Raw genomic sequence first — 22,189 nt, 5'->3', positions numbered from 1 at the left:
GGAAAAACATTTATTTTTTAAAAATTAAAAAAAAAAAAAAAAGATATATGTAGCCTAATAGGTCTCTTTCCCTCACTACAGCCCTCTCCTTTTCTTTCCTGTGTTAAAAAACAGAACAAAAAGTAAACAAGAAAAGTTCAAGGCCTGCTATTGGGCTGAGTATCTGTCGGCCATTTGGTTTTAAGTGGATACTGTCTCTTTAAATTTTGAGGAGATCAATGCACATGTGTAGTAGATCCCTTCGAGGGTAGGGCTGGAGTATCTACTAGCTCAGGTACCCCTATAGTTACCAGAATGGAGGTACGCAGACAGCAAGGGACCAACGAAAACACCAAAAAAACAAAAAGTAGAAAAAAAGAATGTCCACACCTCTATCTCTGCGGGTCTGTGAGGCATCTGGCTGTTCTGATCCTTTCCCCGCTTGGCCCCACACAAAATGGCGGCTCCTGGAGCAGTTGAGCATCCCAAACCAGGAAGCAATGGATTTCTTGCGTCTGCCACAAACTCCCCAGCTGTAAGTCTTCCAACCTTCTAAATATTCCGGTATATGTGGTTCAGAGTACTAGGACCATTCCCTGAGCCTTCTAAGTCCTATATTCTGTGTGGTTTTCGGCAGAGCTCGTTACTACACTTCCACCCAATCCGCCATCTTTTTCCGGAAGTCCCAAAGCTATAGTTTTGTGTATAACCTTTCACACCTTTTTCTATCTATAGCTCTGGTAACATAGTGTTTACAAGTCAGGTTGCTAACCTTAATTAAGGTCAGCAGTTCGAAACTTACCAGCAGTTCCCAGAAAGATGAGACTTTCTGCTACTGTTAAGATTTACAGCTTTGGAAGCCCTATGCAGGGTTACTGTGAGTTGGAACCGACTCCACGACATGTAACCACCACCACCACATATAATCTTATAGCAATTTGTTTTGCTTGTTTTTAGCATAAGTAGAGTTCTATTTTAAAATGTATTCTGTGACTTGCCCTTTTACCACTCTGTCTTGGAAAGGTTTCTATGCCATTTCATTGTAGATTGACTTCATTCTTTTTATGCGTAATTTCTTTAATGGTCCTCCCAATGGTGCGCTTCTTTTAAATTTTTTGGTATTATGTAATATTCCAGAGTGAACATCTTTGATCATCTTTGTAAAACCAGTCAGTAATAAGAGTTTCTTATTAACTAATATAGTTGCTCTGTATTCTGGTTGATGTGTTGATTGTACATCACAAATATTTTCTCCCTGTATCCTTGTCTTGGTATCTTTATCATATTAATGTTTAAGATAATAATGTAGTCTTATTGATCTTTTCCTTTGTCATCTGTTTTTTATAGTTTCTGGTATTTCTGAATTGTTTATATTCGATTCCCAAGAGATATTTTCACTTCCGTTTTTAACTGTCATTTGTAAACACTTTCTGTTTGCAGAACCTTGTGACTGAAGGCAAGCTATATAAATGTGTGATAATCTTGTGATGGTGTGTAGTAATCGTGTAAGATCAGTGACAGTTTCTATTGTCTATTGATTTCTGAGTTATACAATAAATAAATCCTGGAAAAGTATTGGGATTTTTGCTTTATTTGTGAAATCACTGTGGGTATGCCCTCACTGTTAACCAATGTATTTAACATTGGACAGGCAATATGCAGGCATTACATGACAACAGTGATGCACTAGGAAGATCCAGTTCCTCTTCTCCTGAATTTTTCAGACAGGATTTCTTTGGTTATAAGAAATTCTCTGACCTCCATATAGTTCCTACTGCTCGGAATGACTCTCCAATTAGTTTTGCTGTTACCCAGTGCAGATTAGTCAGCAAATACACTAAGCATTAGTAAAGCAGACTTCAAAGAGTTAAAAGATCAGCCTTAATTAACCAGAGTTTTGCAATTAAAAATCTAAAATGAAAGTATTTTACCCTCCCTGCCCCCCCCCCCCCATGTGTGTGAGATGTTCACATTACATGTGAGGTAAGAAGTTGGAGCATTGACTTAGTGTGTGGAGCCTATCATTTGGCTCTATGGCCGCTCATCTTTCTACCTTGATGTCACACGTCTAGAATTCTAGGAACTTAGATTCATTTCCTTCTAACAGTAATTTCCCCAAGGCCACCCGCACATGAAGAGTTGCTGGTTTCTCAATTTCTTACTAGTAGGAATACCCTTACTGGAGGTATAATGAAATCAGCATCTCATAGATCCTGTCATCAACTCACTTACACTCTTCCATCCACTCTTCACCCCTGATTGGAACAATTTGGAAATATTCTAATTTTGCTGTTCTCCCCTCTCCCATGTTAATAGGATCTATTAATGAGAGGAATTCTTCTTGCCTTTCTTATTGTGTGCTTGTTGAGTCAGTTTCGATTCAGCGACCCTGTATAGGACTTCCAAGGAGTGGTTGCTGGTGGGTGTGAACCACAGATCTTGTGGTTAGCAGTCCAGTGCTTATCCTACAGGACACACCAGGACTCCTTTTTATCATTAGATAGAATTAAATCCCTTTAGGGAATAACAATAAGGGAAAAGAAAATTGCATTTGTTAGTTTATTTTTTTAAAAGACTAGAACTTTTACAGCTCAACACACTTGGACTAGTTTGGCAATTATTCAGCTACATTTTATTTTAACTAGATTTCTGAGTGCATTTGAATACCTGTGTGTTATAACTTGATATTTGCCTTTAAAGTTACAAAAATACAAAGTGCTGTAGTGCTTGTAACACTCATCATATGATTGTAGGTAACTAAATGACCATGGAATCTGGAGCAGAGAACCAGCAGAGTGGAGATGCAGCTGTGACAGAAACTGAAAACCAACAAATGACAGTTCAAGCCCAGCCACAGATTGCCACATTAGCCCAGGTAAATACATGGAACAGTTTCTCCAAGTTGTATCTCTTCCAAGATAACATGAATTTTATTATAGAGCTATACATAGAATCAGCAGAGATGTTCTTAGAATATCAAAATTCCTATTTACTTAGTATTAACCCTAATTTAGAAATGATAACAATTTTGTTATGAAGCAGTAGAATGTATTGTTAAATACTAATGCTGTATTTGTCATGACAAGATTCAGAAATGCTATATTCTGACTGATGGATAAATTTGCCTTTCAAACAGGATGAAAACTGGCTAAGGCATCTGCTTTTTAAAAAATGTCATACAAGTTTCTTTGGTTGGGGGGCATGGAAAAAAACATAATCTGAAAAAGCTAAGTTTTAATATGAGGGGCTTTAAAAAAGTAGTGGGAAATGGAATTTAAAGACAATGAATGTTTTTCCACAAACTTTTTGAAGCTCCCTGGTAGCTTAAACTAAAAATAGGGTAAGCAAATAAATTGACATGTAAGTAAACTTTGTTTGGAAATGCTGTTTGTGTCTTCTCCCTGGCGATCTGCTCCCATAAAAATTGCAGCCAAGAAAACTGTTGGGTAGTTCTACTTTGTCACATAGGATTGCTGTGAGTCAAAACAAGATTAGCTGGCACCCACCAATAACATATTTTAAGTACAATTCATGATTCTTTCCTTTTGTCTTTACAGTCTCACATCCTGATTTTTTTCTTACATGTTTTTCCTTCAATATTTTTGTAATTTAGATATATAAATGTATATATATAATAATTTAGATATATACATATGTGTATATATAATCTATATATCCATATGTATATTCCATATGGATATATAGATTATATAGCTGCATACATGTATATATCTGTATATATATGTGTATATATATATAGAGAGAGAGAGAGAGAGTGAGCTCTGGTGTTGTGCTGTAGGGTAAGCACTGGACTGGTAACAACAAGGGTTAGCACTTCAAACCCACCAACCACTTTTGGAAACCCTATACAGAGTTGTTATGAGTCAGACGGAATTTAACAACATTTACACTGTTAAATGCCATCAAGTTAGTTTCTCCGATCCAACTCATGGCAACCCTATAGAGGGTTTACGAGGAGCAGCTGGTCAGTTTGAACTGCTGACCTTGAAAGATTAGCAGTCTAGTACTTATTCTGTAGTGCCATATGTATACATTGTTGTTTTTGCTGTTAAGTGCTCTTGAGTCGGTTCTGGCTCATAGTGACCCTGTAGAGGATTTCCGAGGCCTTGTGGTTCAAACCTACTTTGCAGTCCAGTGCATTAACCTGCAGCACCACACCAGGACTCCATATGTGTGTGTGTGGTGTGGTGTAGCACTCTAGGATAAGCACTGGACTGCTAACAACAAGGTCGGTAGTTCAAATCTGCTAGCCAATTCTAGGAAAGCCTATTCTGTAAATCGCTATGTGTTGGAATCAACTCCACGGCACTTAACAACAGCAAACACACACATACACATATATACACACACACAGGAGCACTGGTGTGTATATATGTTTTGACTCACAGCAATCCTATGTGACAAAGTAGAACTACCCAACAGTTTTCTTGGCTGCAATTTTTATGGGAGCAGATGCATTGGACTGCTAACCACAAGCTCAGCAGTATGAATCCATCAGCTGCTCCAAAGGAGAAAGATAAAACCTGCTTCTGTAAAGATGTTCAGCCTTGGAAATTCTATACAGAGTTGCTCTGAATCAGAACTGACTCAACAAAACACACCACACACACACACAGTTACATGAGAAAGGTAGATAATCTAGAAACCAAGTACGAAGCATGAATCTACTGTGTAAAAGAGTGTGATAGTACCTCTTTCAGATGAAGTCCTCCAGGAGAAAATAAGCTAAATGGAGGCTCAGGGATGTTTACCTTTAGCTTCCCCTATAGTTTTGTGGTGTTTTTTTAAGGTTGGTAATGTAGATTGAGTGAAAGTTTACAGGGCATATCATCAGTTTTACATTCAACAAATCATATACCTTGTTTCATTACAATGATTATAATCCCCTCCATGTACCATCAGTTAAGAGTATTTCTCTCTACCCACTTTAGCTTTTTAACAAACAAACAAAAAAACCACTCAGGCATATATAATAATTTACATCTCCAAAGGGCACATTTTGCAAGTCTTCTTCTGGCCACCAGCTGTTAGTCCCTCTCTTCTTAGTCCATGAATCTAGAGTCTTCAGCCACTCCCCTTCTCCATGCCCCCATCTCTGCCTCCATCTCTGGCACTGCTGCTTCTCTGGATAAGGTCCCGCATTCTGCTTGTGCATTCCTCTCTTGATGGTTCTAGGGTACTCTGTTTCTGAACTGTAAGATTTACCACTCCCTTTTTTTTTTACAAAACTTCTACCTTTACAATTGTTGACAGTCGCAATTAGTCATGATAACAGTTATTCACTATTGAATCTTATGAATCTTATCCCTGTCTCTTTTCACCAGACCCATCTAGACAAGATGACAGCTATTCAGTGAGAACTCTTTCTTTCCCCACATACTCTTAAACTAAACTCACTCTTGAAACCTTGTAAGCCAGTCACTTCGTGTGTTTATTGCCCCCTCACTTTAGGTGTCTAAGTTGCCCATCCCTATCAACCCTGTGTACTGAGGGAATAGCATTGATACTTGATGTGAAGACTCTTTCCCTCTATGTTGGTATTTAGAGTTACCACCGCTCTGAGTATAGGTCAGGTTCATCATGAAGATGTATCTTCTGTCACTGTACCTGTTCCAGTGTGCTTGTCCTTTCTAGTGGGAATGTCTCACCTCACAAGGTTCTATATGGGACTCAGGATTCCACCTAAGGTCCTATACTCTGTAAAGGCTTCGCACGAGTCCTATTTCACTGGGCAAGGTGTAGAGCCTCTTTTAGCTATTCTAATCAGTTACAGGCTGAAGGTGGGCTTACAGATTTTCTCTAATCATGTTTCCCAACATTCCTTTCTATCCCACTCAAGTGTCTATTTTACAATAGTAGGCAAGGGAAACTAATATTCGTAAGGCAGTCAAGGATTTTAGTATTATTTACCCTCTTCAAGCTATCCCTGTATCCCAGAGCCCTGTTGTTCCAAGGTTGAATATGCGTCACTATTTACCTCTGTCCCACTAGGCCATACAAACCTGTCTCAGTGTTCCCGTATCTTATCTTGTTCTTCTGCCTCCTCCCCTCTTCTTGTATTGCCCTCCCCAACACCCAAAATAAACCCCTACCCCAACCCCATTGTGGTTACCTTATATTTCATTAGTTCTTCCCTCCATTTAAGACAGTTTATTTTATCGAGTAATCTACCTGACCTTCCCACCACCTGAATCTCTGTTCTTCTGTGTTTACCTTCTTTTACATTGTAATTGTTTTGATCATAGACTGACCTTCCAGATCCTCTGTTCTTACAATTTTATTCTGTTCTTGACTCTTTCATTTGTCGACTGAGTCTAGGTTGATGCAGCCATGTACGTCATTCTGTAGTTGTTATGTGTTCTTGTTGATTCTCAGTCCACAGAACTTCCTTTAGGATGTTTTTCATAGCAGGGTTGTTTTTGGCAAAATCCCTTAGCTTCTGCTTATCCTGGAATGTTTTGATTACATCATCGTATTTGATTGACAGCTTTGCTGGGTAGAGGATTCTTGGGTGGCAGTTTTTTTCTTTCAGTGTTTTATATATGCCTCCCCATTGCATTCTTGCCTGCATGATTTCTGTTGAGAAATCTGAGCTTAATCTGATCTGCTTGCCTTTGTATGTTATATTTCTCTTTTCCCTAGCTGCTTTCAAGATGCGGTCTTTATTTTTGATTTTGGAGATCTTGATTATTATATGTTTTGGAGATTGTCTTTTAGGGTCTATCCATCTTGGGGTTCGTTGAGCTTCTTGAATGCTTATCTTTTCACTTTTCATGATGTTAGGAAAATTTTCCTCCAGAAGCTCTTCAGCTATCTCCTGTGGACTTATGTGATTCTTCCTATTCCGAATGCCTGTAATTCTTAAGTTATTCCTTTTCATGTTGTCCAATATGAATCTTAGGCCTTCTTCAGATTTTTTTTATCCTTTTTTGTGTTTGCTCCTCTAGCTTAGTAGTGTTGAGAGATTTATCTTCTAGCTCACTAGTTCTGGCTTCTGTCTCTTCAGTTCTATTCCTTTGCCCTTTCAGTGTTGTATTGTCCATTTCTGATATTCTATTATTAATCATTTGGACCTCTTTCTGTAGGATTTTAATTTTTTCCAATGCTGTATTTATCTTATTTGATTATTCCTGTAGCGCTTTCCTGACTTCCTTATTTTTCTCAACTCTATTATATAGTGTTTTGATACATTTTATAATCCTTTTTCTGAATTCCTTCTCAGGCATTTTCAAAGCCTGCCCATCTTCCAGTATGGAGTGTAGTTCTATATCCAGCTCATTTGCCTCAGTCACTTTATCTCGTTTCTCGACATGTGCAGATATTTTTGGGAATATTCAGGGGTTATCTGTGGTTTAATACTTAGATGGGTTTATATTTTGGTATTTTTTATGCTCTCTGATTGCCTCCATGTAGTTGTGATGAGAAATTGGGCTTCCCTTTTCACTCTTCTTCTTGAGAATTTTTAAGATGTTGGTTGTTTTGATGTAATTTAGGATTTAATTTTTGGCCTATTTCATTTTTTGTCTGCCTGTCCCACTCCACAATTCCCGTTCAGACTTTTTTCTAGTTGTAAACAGTTCAGGGCTGACTGTGATCGTTTGGTTTTAAGTGGACACTGTCTGTTTAAATTTCAAGGAGATCTGTGCGCATGTGTAGTAGAACCCTCTGAAGGTGGGGTTGGGGTATCCACTAACTCAGGCACCCCTATAGTCACCAGAACGGAAGTGCGCAGACAACAAGAGACCAATGAACAGATACCAAAAGAAAAGAATGTCCACACCTGTATCTCTGCGGTTCTGTCAGGCGTCCGTGGCTGCTCTGATCCTTTCCCCACTTGGTCTCATCCAAGATGGTGGCTCCTGGAGCAGCTGAGTGTCTTGAATTAGAAAGCAATGGATTTCTTGCTTCTGCTACTACAAATTCCCTCACCTGTAAGCCTTCCAACCTTCTAATATTCCTTTATATGTGGTTCAGAGTTCTGGGACCATCCCTTGAGCCTGCTTGGTCCTGTAGTCTGTGTTGTTGCTGATAGAGCTCTTTACTGAATGTGTTCCCTATCCACCATCTTGTTTGTTCTCCCCAGTTTCCCCTAGAGTTTTAAATCAATCAGAGGGGAGTCTCTATGCACAAATGGGTCTTGTAAAATAAAAGGGCTTACCACAATGTGGTGCCTGGCACAGCTTAAGTGTGGACCTGAAGGAGTGGGCTGCTCTGTGTTTCCTTCTAAGTTCATCAGGTTGGACCTGCAGCCTTCAGAAGTAAGGCAAAGTATTCTGGAGATGAAATGAATGAACTCTGCAGAGGCAGGCAATAGGAACAAAAGGAGAAAGCTGAGACTTCATTAGTTCATGGTCTGAAGTTTGACTAGGGCAAGTATTCTTGGTAAAGAAAATAAATTTTTAGTGCAACTTAGAGTTGATCCACAGTCAGCTTCTTCTAGTGTTGCTGTTTGAAAAGACTGAAGTTCTTTCTCACTTTGTGTCTTTGGTATCTTATAAAATCTTTATTCACAGTGCTTTAAATTTTTATTGTGATGAGCCTTGTTTTGTATCAATTTTTATCCATTATGCTGTGTACTTTCTGGGTCTGTGTCGTAGAATCTGGGCAATTTCTTTCAATTATTTGGTTTATGAATTCCTTTTCCTTTTGTTTTGTTGTTATTGTTGTTGTTTTTTCTTACAGGATCCTGTTTTACCTTTAGTTTTAACCTAATTTTCTCATCTTTTCTTGTCTGTTTTCTCTTTGTGTTTTTGCTTTGCTTTTTGAGAGATTTCAACTTCACATTCCAGCCCATCTGTTCAGTTTTTAAAATATGTGCTGTCATATTTCCAAGAATTCTTTTTTGTTCCTTAAATAGTCCTTTTGTTTTATGATATCATCCTGTTTGTGCAAGGGAATATTTTCCGAGACTGTTACAAGGTTTTAAATTTTTCTCACATAGATTTTCCTCCATATACATCACGATAACCTCTTCCCCCATTCGTTGCAGTTTGCATTATTCATATTAGTGGTTTTCCTCATCTTTAATAACTTGTGGTTGTCTCCTTGAGTTTAAAATTGTTGTGTGCTGTTGAGTTGGTTCCAACTCTTAAAGGGTTTCTGAGGCTGTAAATCTTTACAGGAGCAAAAAAGTCTCATGTTTTTCTTGCAGAGGGGCTGGCGGATTTGAACTGCTTAAGTTGTATTGGAATATGTTTGCAGGCCAACAGCTTTGACCTTCATTTAGGGTGTTATTGGTATTCTCCAAAGTCAGTGTATTTAGTCCTATTCTCTTGCATTGGTCAGATTACCCAGAGAAGGCTTCACTTACCCCCTTCTATAAAGTAAATTCCTGGAAGCCGCATGGAAGAGCTGCTATTTGGTATTTCATCGTCAGCAGTCTCCAGTTAAGTTAATTGCTCTTCCACAGGGCGTTTGGGAGAAAATCTACCTGCTTCTCAGAGAGCCTTCCTATAGTTTCAGCCTCTCCTTTCACTCTACCTTCCAGGGTGGAGTGAAACAATATCAAGATCCTGGTCAAAATCAAGATCAGGATCCTTCAGACAAGATCCTGAGCCTCTGATTCTTTGGTTTTTCCTGTTTCCAACTTGTATGAGAGGATTTTCTGTAGTCTTCCAAGTTTCTTTAACCATTCCGTCATTCAAATCTCCAAAACTCTATTACTGTTCTCTCCTTTCACAGATTCTTAATTGTGATACGATTATGCCTGTAAAACAAAAGAAGATAAGTGAAATTTAAATGGCGTCAGGAGGGAGTAAAGTTATAAGCACATGTGTTTCATTAGTCATCTTTAACATACTTAAGGAGACCTGGAGGATTAGTACTGGACTGCGAACCACAAGGTTGGCAGTTCAAACCCACCAGCTGCTCCTTGGAAAACCCTTATGCAAGGTCACTATGAGTCAGAACTGACTGGACATAACAACAACAATAATATTTAAAAGAGGATTAACATAATCAATTTGAGTTTCAGGATAACTAGTATCTATTTCCATTTACTTGTTGTTCTTTTTATTCCCAATTACTTTCTCATCCAAGTTCCTTAACACATATATCACACATTTTGGGGTACCTTCCTCTCATAATCTGATACTTAATATTTTTTATGTTACTGTCTAAATATTAGGACAATATAGTACATTTATCACACAATCCAAGGTGTTTGTGACTTGGTCAGTGAACAGGAAAAACAAATTCAGCCTAACTTATAAACCAAACCCATTGCCATTTAGTTGATTCTGACTCAGTGACCCTTTATATGGTTTCAGAGACTGTCAGTCTTTATGGGAGCAGATAGCCTCATACTTCTTTCATAGAGCAGCTGGGGTGGGTTTGAACTTCAACCTTGAAGTTAACAGTCCAGGGCTTTACCTACAGTGCCACCAGTGCTCCTTAACTAGTAAAAAGATGGAGATGGTGGCAGGGAATTACATTAAAATACTAATAAGAAACCTTATATTGCTTTTGAAATTTAGAGAATTTAAAAAATAAAAACAAAACCAAAAAGCCTTGTTGATTTTGACTGTGAGAATGAAGATTTTATGGATTTAAGTGAAGAGTTAGGATGTACTTTATAGCTTTATTGTGATAGATTTGAAAACTTTCTAGTAATAAACAGTTTATGTAATTTTTACTTTCATTCATCCACTGAGCCATTAAAGAAGACTAGTAATGGTATGGAAAGATGTACTTTAAAGCTAAGGAGCTCTGATAATGCAGTGGTTACGAGTCAGGCTGCTCACCTCAAGGTCAGCAGTTCAAAACTACCAGCTGTTCCACGAGAGAAAGATGAGGCTTTCTGCTCTCATAAAGATTTGTTGTTGTTAAGTGCCGTTGAGTCAGTTCCAACCCATAGCGACCCTGTACAGGGTTTCTGAGGCTGTAAATCTTTATGGGAGCAGAAAGCCTCATATTTCTTCCGCAGAACAGCTGGTAGTTTCGAACTGCTGACTGTGAGGTTCGCAGCCTGATTCGCAACCTTTATGCTACCAGAGCTCCTTCAGCCTTGGAAACCCTATGACTCATAACAGGGTCACTGTGAGTCGTAACAGATTCCCTGGCACACCACCAACCAGCATGTTATAAAAGTTGGGTCTGTTAATGCCTTAAAAAAAACACCTAGAAAATCTAAAAACAAAAATAGCTCTGGTTGGTAGGAATAGAAGTGATTTTATTTCCTTTTTGTGTATTTGTATTTTACAAACTTGTAATGAAAGGAAGAAGTCATTGTAGTAGAATGATCAGGATAGAAAAGAGAATGTTTATTTAGTAACTTGGTTAGATTTATCCTAGAGAAGACTCAGCAAAGTGACATAATAATTGCTTCAAATATTAGAAGAACTTTTGTGTGGAAGTGAGATGAGATACTCCGAATAGCCTTAACTTTGGTTCTTACACTTCAGTATTTTTGTTAGGTGCTATTGAGTTGGTACCAACTCATGATCATTGCTATGCTTGATCCCATTGCTGCTGCCACTGTGCTAATCCGTCTCCCTGGGGGTCTTCCTCTTGTTCACTGACCCTCTGCTCTACCAGCCATGATGTACATACATCTCCAGGGACTGGTCCCTCCTGATTACATGTCCGAAGTACGAGAGACAAAGTCTGGCCATCCTAGCTTCTGAGGAGCATTCTGGCTGTACTTCTTCCAACACCAATTTGTTCTTTTGGCAGTCCACAGTACTTTTAATATTCTTCTCCAACACCGTAACTCAAATGCATCAATTCTTCTACACTCTTCTGTATTCATTGTTCAACTTTCACATGCATATCTTTTTTGTTTTTTTAAATGTGACTTGGATTTCTCTTAGCTCTTTGTTGATGTATTACTGCAACCATTTCATTTTTTTTTCCTCCCTAAAGCTTTCATTGTGAATTGAGTGAAGGTCTACAGGGCAGATAACCAGTTTTATATTCAGTCAATCACTGCAATTCTTACAACCCCCTCCATGTACTATCAGCGAACAGTATTTACCTCTGTTACCCTTTTTTTTTTTTTTTTTTGCTGTACACATACCACATTGAAAATATATATTTGTTTAAATGTTCAAAGGACACATTTTGCAGATCAGCCTCCTGCCCACAGGCTCACTGCCTCCCTCAGTCCTTGGGCCTATGGTCCTCTGCTGCTGCATCTCCCTGCGCCATCACCTCTGCCACCATCTTTGTTGTCACTGCTTTTGTGGTTAGGACCCCTCCCAGTTCTCATGCTCTGGAAGGTACATGCATATACTTTTAAAACACGTATCCTTTGTGACTCAAATGCAGGTAGTCCATGGACCACATCTTGAGAGCCACTCCTTAAAAAGTAGTATTATAAGAGTCATAGTTAGTGGTCTAATGTACTCTGGTAGCATAGTGGATTGTAAACTGTGTTACTAACAAGGCCAGCAGTTTGAATTCACAAGCTGTTCCGCAGGAGAAAGATGAGACTTATTGTTCCTGTAAAGATTTACAGCCACTATAAAACCCTATACAGGGTCACTGTGAGTCAGAACCGATCAGATGGTATACAACACCAACCATCAATAGTTAGTGGCCAGAAAGAAAGTGATGAATAAGGGAGGATGGCAGAATTGCCAAAGATGGAAGCTCATTAACCTCTGCCCAAAACTGCCTTTTAGAGGAATCTTTACAGATCCCTTCTCGCAATCTTTATAGCCAAACTTAACTACCTGCTTACCGTCTGCACTGGTAGCGTAGTGGGTACAAATTGGGCTGCTAATCTTACGGTCAGCAGTTCGAAACTACCAGCTGTTCCACGGGAGAAAGATGAGGCTTTCTATTTCCGTAAAGATTTACAGCCTCAGAAACCCTGTACAGGGTCACTATGAGTTAGAACCGACTCCTTGGCACATAACAACAACAACCATCTGCAAATTCAGACGTCTGTTACCTCCCAAACCACTCAAAACCTTTTTCTTACTGCTTGAGTTGTCTATTCAGTGGTCATTTTCTAGTACCAGTTCTCAGCTAAGCATGAAACATCTGGATCATCTTTGATTTCTCTCTCACCTCCTTCAACCAAAAAGTCCACCTTGGTCTGCGTCTTGATTTTTATTATATCTCTTCTTTCATTGTTGTCCATACTGCTACTACTACTGCTCTCTTCTTAACCTTTATTATTTTACTTGACCTATTATATGTGCTTTCCTGATTGATATACAAAATATATACTATATAAAATAATAACTTGTGATTAGTCATTTCTAGTTTCTTCTCTTTCTAAAATAAGTATCCTTTTATACTGCCACTAAAATGATGCATATAAAATGCAAACTTCACCATACTATTCAGGAATTCATTTTAACTCATGATCTTCATGATTAGTCCATCGAGCCCCTACCTCAAATGATTCTCTTGTCTAATCTCACTCTGTTTCTTGCATTATAAAGTAACATACTTATGTGCTCTACTAGTACCGAGTTGGTTGACGTCCTTCTGCCTCATAGACCCATGCTGTTTTTTTTGCTAGTGCAGAATTCCTAAGTGGCACGGCAATTATGTGTTTGACTACTAGCTGAAAGGTTGGCAGTGCAAACCTACCCATCAGCTCCTCAGGAAATACATGATATGCTTCCAAAAGGTCACAGCCTTGAAAATCTTATGAGTAGTTCCACTTGCACATGAAATAGAATTGGTTCCGTGGCAACCAACAATAACAACAACTCTGCCTAAAATTCAACCCCTCTTCCCTGCAAGTTATAACATACCTAATTTGTATTCTTTGTTTTAAATTCATAGTCTTCCCTGGTGACCTAATCAGATTGAGTTAGTAGTTTTCCTCCATGTGCCTATTTTCTCTGAGCAAACTTTATTAACACTGAAGAGTAGTTACTTTTGTTGAGCTTTCCCATTCCTTTACCTCTCCCCACAGTGATTTCCTTGGGGGTAGGGACCCATAGGCTTCTTATTTCTGTAGTTTCAGTTCATTGTCCTGACATGTTTGTTGTAGTTGTGTGCTGTTGAGTTAGATTCCCACTCTAACCAAACTTTCTCATTAAGGAGAAAGCATATTTGTAATTAGTTTAAAAAAGAAAACTCTGCTTCATAGTGAGGTGTATGTTCAGTGTACACTTGATAGGGCAGGTTTGACCAAGTTGTAGTCAGTAATCAAATAATTATATTTAGAATATGGCTTTTTTAGCACATAATATCTTCAGATATTCTGAAGACTTTATGTTTTTCAACGCTAGCATATCTTTTGGCCTTGGGTAAATAATTGAAGGTGCTTGGACAGTAGTTGTTTCTGTCCCTAAAGTAAAGATAATCATAATGGCTTAGTCTTTTATAGGATTTCTTTGTAGAGCAAATTGAATGTAAAGTTGGTGGGAAAATGTAAAGCAGCACCATACAAATAAAGTGACAACTTGATGTTCAAAGGCCAGCAAAACAAAATAAAACATGTTACATATTTTGGTAATACATTAAAATAGTTGTATTGAGGAGGTGGCTGAGAAGAGGGGGCATTTTAGGCTTTTTTTAAAAAGAATGTTCAGTATTATTAATATTGTGCCTTTCACATTAATTAAATGCTTGTCTTATAGAAAGTTCAACTGTTTGCTGCTAAAAAGTTATTTCCTATTGGGTATGAGTACACAAGAAGAAATCTCTGTTCATTTTTTTTCTATCAACGCTGTAGGTCTCTATGCCAGCAGCTCATGCAACGTCATCTGCTCCCACAGTAACGTTAGTACAGCTGCCCAATGGTCAAACAGTTCAAGTCCATGGAGTCATTCAGGCAGCCCAGCCATCAGTTATTCAGTCTCCACAGGTCCAAACAGTTCAGGTATGTATATAAAAGGTTTTGTGTCTCCTTTAATAACTGTTTATAGCCCCATCTCTTTTCTTTTTATTGTTATGAAAATAGCAACACAACTAGTAAAGTTAATTTTATTTCACAGTCAAGGAATATGCTGTGTCTATATAGGAACAATATGTATATTAAAACAGACATATAAGAAAAAATACCAATAAGTCTCAGAAGAAAAAGAACATATTGGAATAAATAATTAAGTACATGGGATAAAGTTGAAATGTTTGGGAAACACTGTCTGATGGAGAGACTAGACAACTAGTTAGAAATAGGGCTTTGAACTAGTTGGAAATGCTTCAGTTATGACCCATGGAAACAAGACAGCATGTATGATGCTAGCAGCGAAATCCCTTGCAGTTTAGATTTTGTCCTGAATAGGAAACAGGCATCTTTGACCCACTCAAAGATAGTGATTGACCAACACACACACACATTCAGTGTAACTCAGTTAGCCTCCATCTTTGAGGCTATTTCCTACTCAGGACAAAAATGCAACGCATACACAGCCTTTGTTTACGTGGGCCATGTCTGAACAACGTTTCCAACCAGTTCGAAGCCCAGGCTAGAAATAAAAGAAAGAAAAAATGTTTTGAAGCAGCTACCATTTGCTACTTTAGTACATATACTTCAGTTAAGGAAAATTAATATACAAAAATAATAACTTGTGGCTATTTTTTTAACTTGCAATTGGGGTAAAAACCCTCATCAAAAATTAATAAGCTTACTTAAAGTATTATTTGAACTTAGAGGTAATTTAAACTATTTATGTGCTTAGGGATTTTTAATTTAAATTAATATGAAATAATGCTATATTCATAAGATGACTTTTAAGGGCCAGGAATTATACTATGCATACTACCCTATTTTTTTGGAAAAATTGTATTTCTTTGTATTGGATCCAAAGAGAAGAAAGGCACGATTGACCTCTGAAGATGACTACTTAACTGTATCAAACTGAGAGCAGTACAGATCTTTGCAGTTAATTTTTTTTTAAAAAAAGACTTGAACATTCATTTAAGTAGGCTATAACCCCAGCCTCCCATTTCATATTTTTTGCTTCACAGTCTTCCTGTAAGGACTTAAAAAGACTTTTCTCCGGAACTCAGGTGAGTCCTAGGTACTAGATTTGGAGAAAGCAATTATTAGAAAGAAAGATGAGAATGTGTTCTTTGTCTTTGTCCTTCTCTATAAACTCGGGCTTCAAACCATTTCAGTCATTGTAATTAGTTAAGCAGTACAATCAGTACAGATCCAAATTTGTAAATTGTGAGTGTGCCAGAGCTATAACTGGAACAAGAAAAACTACAGATCAAAAACTTGGAATGGGAGACTTGGAAGAGGTACAGTGAGCCCTTTCAGGAGCCTGACGTGGGAGATTGGACTATTGCCAAGACTGTGGAAAGTGACACACATTCAAAGTTGACTGCCATCTTTGAACTGGATACCATTGTTTCTGACTCTGTCAGTCAAGAGATTTTTGTGGTTACGCAATATGTACCCTGTCCTTGTTTTCTAAGCAGGAGATTACGTTTCTAGCAGGCTTTTGGCCCTAATTTTTCCTGGTCCAGTACACCTACATTTCATAAATTTGGATCTGCCCTGGTTTTATTTCGTCAACCAGGACTGAACCAGAAAGAACCAATTTGAAGCCCTGCCATAAGCATAAAATTCAGCATTGAAATGAAAACCTTATAGCTCTCTGGGTCTAGGCCATACTTGTTACTTACCCATCCTCAGTCTGTTGCCTAATTCTCTTATATAACATTTTTCCCTCCCTTGAGTGGTAGTCTAGCATTACTTTTAACATAGGGAAAGGAAGTTCTAGCTACTTGAGATACCTTATTTGCAATTAAGATTGATGGCTAAAATAGTCTTCTTTGTTAGAGTCAGGGATCTTGGTGGCATATAGGTTAAGCAGTGGGCTACTAAATGCAAGGTCAGCAGTTCAAACCTACCAGTGGGAGAAAGATGAAGCCGTCTGCTCTCATAAAGGTTTACAGTTTCAAAACCTAAGGAGCAGATCTCTGTTCTGTAGGGTTGTTATAAGTCAGAACTGACTTGATAGCCATGGGTTTTTGTATGATTATGAGCCAAGAAATTGCCTTACAAACTCCTAGTTTTCTTCAGTCACTTTTTATATTGTTTAGCTTTGATTCTTCACTGTTCTGGTTGTTTTCTTCTGTGGGAGAGCTATTGTCTTCTCTTGGAATATGGTAGCCAGAACTGGTTGAAACAGTCTAAATATGAATAGGTGCATCCTTTGGTCTTCAAAAATTCTCTTAATGTCGTCAAAGAACATATTAGGTTTTTCAGCTATGTGAGGCTTCAAAAAGTTTATGAAAAATTGGAATTGAAAGATAATGGAATTTTTCCATGATCTTTTTGATGCCCTTTTATATTATACTGTGAGTCATTAAGCTACTGTTGCCCATATCTACTTCATTCTGTCCTTGTGCTTTTTGATTTAGTTGAACACTTAAGTGAAAAGTAGAGGAAATAATGTCATGTAAAAGCATCAAGTGACGTGAATTGCCATTCTGAAAGGTACTGGGTGTGGAATTCATTACCAAGTAGAAGACATGATGACCATGATTAGTAGTCTCCTATCCTTTGCCACAGAGTCCTGGTGTGGCGCTGTGGGTTAATGCGCTAAAATGCAAAGCCGTTTGAACTGCAAGGTCGGTAATTCAAGTTACCAGCTGCTCCTCGGAAACCCTGTGTAGGGGTCGCTATGGGTCAGAATCTACTCGATAGCACTTAGCAACAACAACAACCCTTTGCCACAATTTTTATTTTGTTGTGTGCTACCATATCTTTCACTACACTGTACCTTACTGATTCCCTACCCATATCCTCAACTTGACAATAGTAGGAAAAAACTTGACCCGTGAGCCATGACACCTAGATTCCAGACCAGTTTTGGCATTGGTAAGCCAGTTGACCCTGGGTACTTTTTCATTTGTAGAAGTAGGCCTTTCTGTAAGGAACATAGAAAAATGATAAAAATTATAGCCATAAAACTTGTTACAGTTTACAGTTTTTAGTTATATGATAATTATGAATTGTATTCTTAATTTTAATCTTTATATTGTTGCAAAATAACATATGGGTACAGGTGCTTATATGGCTAACTGTAAAAATAATGAGGGAGGCTTTAAATTTTTTATGGAGAATTGGGATTGAAAGATACTAGAATTTTTCCACGAGCTTTTCAAAACCCTTTTATATGTACTTATTTTTCAAGAATGCATTTTTTTCAATATGGTAATCTTCTATGTATGTATTTAAGAAGAGAAGTAGGGTTTCTTGACTCATGGATTCTGTAAGTAGAGACAAATATAGTTGGGTTTTTTGTTTTATCTTTGAAAGGTCTAAACCATGGAGAATGTGTTTAACTGATATGGTCATGTCAGCTGATCCACAGTTATTAATATTAATAACCAGGAAGTAAGTCACAGAATCAGAAGAGATGGTCAGACATGGAGAGGAATGGTCCCTCAACCTCTGTATGAAAGGGTGTAAATATTCTAGAGCAGCATTTCCAAAATGTACAAGGTAACAGTTTTCCTGATAGGAGAGTAAGGAATGAGTACTTCGATTTACAGGCTTTTTATCTGAAAAGTTTAGAAATTGCATTATACTAATATTTCATACATGTCTTGACATTGGTACCCTAACTTTGTCCTTATATCTGAAAGTTAAATCTCACATATTACGTATTTTCTTAAAAATGATGGGAGTTACGCCATGTACAGCAGTTGAAAGTGGCATCTTCACTTTTTTGTCCCTTTGTTTTGGCCACATTTTATTATGTTGTTGTTATGTGATGTTGAGTTGGTTCTGACCCATAGTGACCCTGTATAGGGTTTCCGAGGAGCAGCTGGTGAGCTTGAACCATTGATATTGCGGTTCAAACAACCTTGTATCCAGTGCATTAACCCACAGCGCCACACCAGGACTCCATATTTTATTGTTGCTATTATTGCTAAGTGCCGTCGAGTCGGTTCCGACCCATAGCGACCCTGTACAGGGTTTCCGAGGCTGTAAATCTTTACAGGAGCAGAACGCCTCATCTTTCTCCCGCGGAGCAGCTGGTAGTTTCGAACTGCTGGCCTTAAGGTTTGCAGCCCGATTCGTAACCACTACGCTACCAGAGCTCCTTATAGTATAATTTAAATGTGCCAGAAGATTTATGTATTATGCTATCTAAAATTAATGCATTCATTCTTCAGCAAATCTTTATTGATTGCATGCTATGTACCAGGTCACTGATCTAGGTGCTAAAATAGACAAGATTGAAGAAATACAGTCTCTATTTTCATGAAGATCATGTATGACTAAGGAGAGACAAATAATGAACAAACAAAATCTGCCAGGCAGCAGTAAGTGCTGGCAAGACATCTATGGCGGTGGTAGTGATTCTCTGCCCTCGGGTCAGTTCCGACTCATAGTGACCCTGCATAGGGTTTCCAAAGATAGTAAATCTTTACAGGAGTTGTTGTAGTTAAGCACCGTGAAGCTGGTTCTGACTCATAGTGACCCTGTACAGGTTTCCGAGGCTGCAAATATTTACGGGAGCAGAAAGCTTCATCTTTCTCCCACGGAACAGCTGGTAGTTTTAAACTGCTGACCTTGAGTTTAGCAGCCTGATTCATAACCACTACGCTACCAGAGTAGAAAGGCTCATTTTTCTCCCTTGGAGCAATTGGTAGATTTGAACTACTGACCTTGTGGGTAGCAGCCAAGTATGTAACCACTATGCTATCAGGGCTCCCGGGAAGACAATTTATATATAGTATAGTACAAAAATCCCCATAATGGACTAATAAATAACATCATGATAAATGGGGGAAAGATTGAAGTTGTCAAAGACTTCATTTTGCTTGGACTCACAATCAACACTTACGGAAGCAGCAATGAAGAAATCAAACAATGTATTGCATTAAGAACATCTGCTGTAAAAAGCCTCTTTAAAAAGTATTCAAGAGTAAAGATAACAATCTGAGGACTAAAGTGAGCCTAACCAAAGCCATGGTCTTTTTAGTCACCTAATATGCTTGAGAAAGTTAGTGAATAAGAAAGACCATAGAAGAATTGATACATTTGAGTTATGGTGTTAGAGAAGAATATTGAAAGTATATGGATTGTCAGAAGAACAAGCAAATCTGTGTTGGAAGAAGTATAGCCAGAATGCTCCTTAGAAATCAGGATAACAAGACTTCATGTTTTGTACTTTGGACATGTTATAAAGAGGGACCAGTCCCTGGAGAAAGACATGCCTGGTATAGTAGTGGAGGGCCCTTGAAAAAGAGAAAGACCCCCCCAGTGAGATGTATTGTCACAGTGATAGCAGCCATGAATTCAACAATTGTGAGGATGACATAGGACTGGGCAGTGTTTCGTTCTGTTGTCCATAAGGTCGCTATGAGTCAGAACCAACTAGATGCATCCAACACCAACAAGGGAATAGAGAATGTATGTAAGGGGAAGGGTGTCCTGTTTTATGTAGATAGTCAGGTAAGAGGGTGACCAGAGATCAGAAGATAGTGAAGGAGTTTAAGCCATGTTAATAATATGGGAGAGCATTCCAGGTAGAAGGAAAACGAAGTGCAAAGACTCTGAGGTATGCTTGGCAAACCCAGAAATAGCAGAAAGATGTTTATGCAAAGGAGTGGACAAGGTAAATTAGTTGGATGTGAGATTGATATTCACAGTACTTTGTAATGTGATTTGAGGTAATCCTGAAAATCTTTTGTACACATGAGGCTCAATGGTGATCACATAACAAAGCACTTAAGAGTGAGTTTAGTCTGTCTTAAAAGTTGAGTTATTTGCTTTCTTTTATATCATCAGACATGTGTTCCAAAGCTTCTGATCTTTTCAGTGATGGCCAGCAAAGATTGATAGGGGATATATTATCTAACAGGTATTTTGATAACAGAAATCTATTTGAATACTATTTTCTGGGGGAAAAGTGACATTTTAACTATGCATATTGTTCAAATATTTGAACAAAACTTGAGCTGTGAAGAGGAAACCATTTTAAAAATGGAAGTTTGAAAATGTTTCCATGCTTGCATTTATTTTTTACTGCAAATGATGCTTGTCATGTATACAATTTTAATTTGCACACTTAAAAAAGCCCTAGAAATAGAAATTTCTAAACTCTTCTAGAGAGTTTCAGTAGGTGTTGAACTTAATTTTTAAAAACATGAAACTGTAATACCTTCTTACCAGCCTGCAATAACTAAGAAGAGCAGAGAGATTGAAATATACTCTATTCTATAAATCTTATCAAAAGCTTGCATAAATGGTAGGGAAAAATGAAAAATAATTCTAATTTCATAAGCCCAGCCAAATTGCATTGAATTTTATATCTACATGCCATTGTGAGGTCTCTTTTTCAACAGTTACAAGTACTGAATCACATTTCAAGAGCCTAAGCTTAGTATCAGATTTCTTTATAAAGTAGTAAATGAAAGTATTTAAGTGAAGCATTAAATCATAGCATTCTCATTATTACTGAAACTTTAGTTATTTCAGGAAATTTAGAAATTAACATTTAATGTCTTTCATTTTATCTCTTAAAATTTTTTTGTTTGATATTTACATTGCAGGGAAGACACCATGGTTTCCCTAGGGTGAGACTTATCCATTGCACTCTGAATGTACTGACCCCTGAGATTTCTCCAAATGTGGGAAACTACTGCGTAATTTATGGTAGTGGAGGGACTGCATTTGCACTTCCCCTACAACAAAATTTTTTTTAAACTTTGTTTTATAATTTAAATAGCATACATAATATTTATTCAGGTTAAACTATTTAAAGTTTTCTTTTTTCTAATTGTGATATGCAGATCAAAAGAATTTGGAGATCATTGTTCTAGATTTTAATTAAGCTTCTTTAATCCAGTCAGTAAATATCTGCACCTGCCGTGAATCCTGGTGGGAATACCAGAAAGAATACTGGTATTCCCTGACTCACAGGGTTTTGTTCTTAGCCCTCTGTCCTAAGTCGATAAGTCAGTTCTGAGGTAAGTCAAATACCTCATTTTTAATTTTTTTTTTTGCCTTTTATTATCAATATCTTTATAAATCTTGTCTTTACTAGTTTGCCTTTGGGAGTTGGAAACATTACATATATATATATATGTTGTTGTTGTTGTTGTCAGGTGCCATCGAGTCGGAACCGACTCATAGCGACCCCATGCACAGCAAAACGAAACAATGTTCAATTCTGGGCCAACCTCACTACCGCTGCCACACTTGAGTCCATCAATGATGCCACCTGGCTGATCCATCTAGTTGGGGGTCTTCCTCTTTTTCTCTGACCCTCCACCCTACCCAGCATGATATCCTTCTCCAGCGATTGTT

At 37.9% G+C, this 22,189-nt stretch overlaps 1 protein-coding gene across 2 annotated transcripts in view; it reads left to right on the top strand.

The window, feature by feature from the left end:
• Window positions 1-22,189, top strand: part of CREB1 (cAMP responsive element binding protein 1) — a 106,527-nt gene that overhangs the window by 32,713 nt on the left and 51,625 nt on the right. The window contains exons 2-4 of one of the 2 annotated variants that reach the window (XM_006861938.1): window positions 2,733-2,854; window positions 14,642-14,788; window positions 15,880-15,921. In XM_006861938.1, coding sequence (XP_006862000.1) covers window positions 2,741-2,854; window positions 14,642-14,788; window positions 15,880-15,921 — 303 coding nt within the window. In that variant the 5' untranslated portion in view covers window positions 2,733-2,740. The remainder of the gene's footprint in view (window positions 1-2,732; window positions 2,855-14,641; window positions 14,789-15,879; window positions 15,922-22,189) is intronic. The other variant, XM_006861939.1, reaches the window with a different exon arrangement.

The sequence above is a fragment of the Chrysochloris asiatica genome, unplaced genomic scaffold, assembly GCF_000296735.1.
Source record: "Chrysochloris asiatica unplaced genomic scaffold, ChrAsi1.0 scaffold00045, whole genome shotgun sequence".
NCBI classification, from domain to species: Eukaryota; Metazoa; Chordata; class Mammalia; order Afrosoricida; family Chrysochloridae; genus Chrysochloris; species Chrysochloris asiatica.
This window is presented reverse-complemented; position numbering and strand designations above follow the sequence as displayed.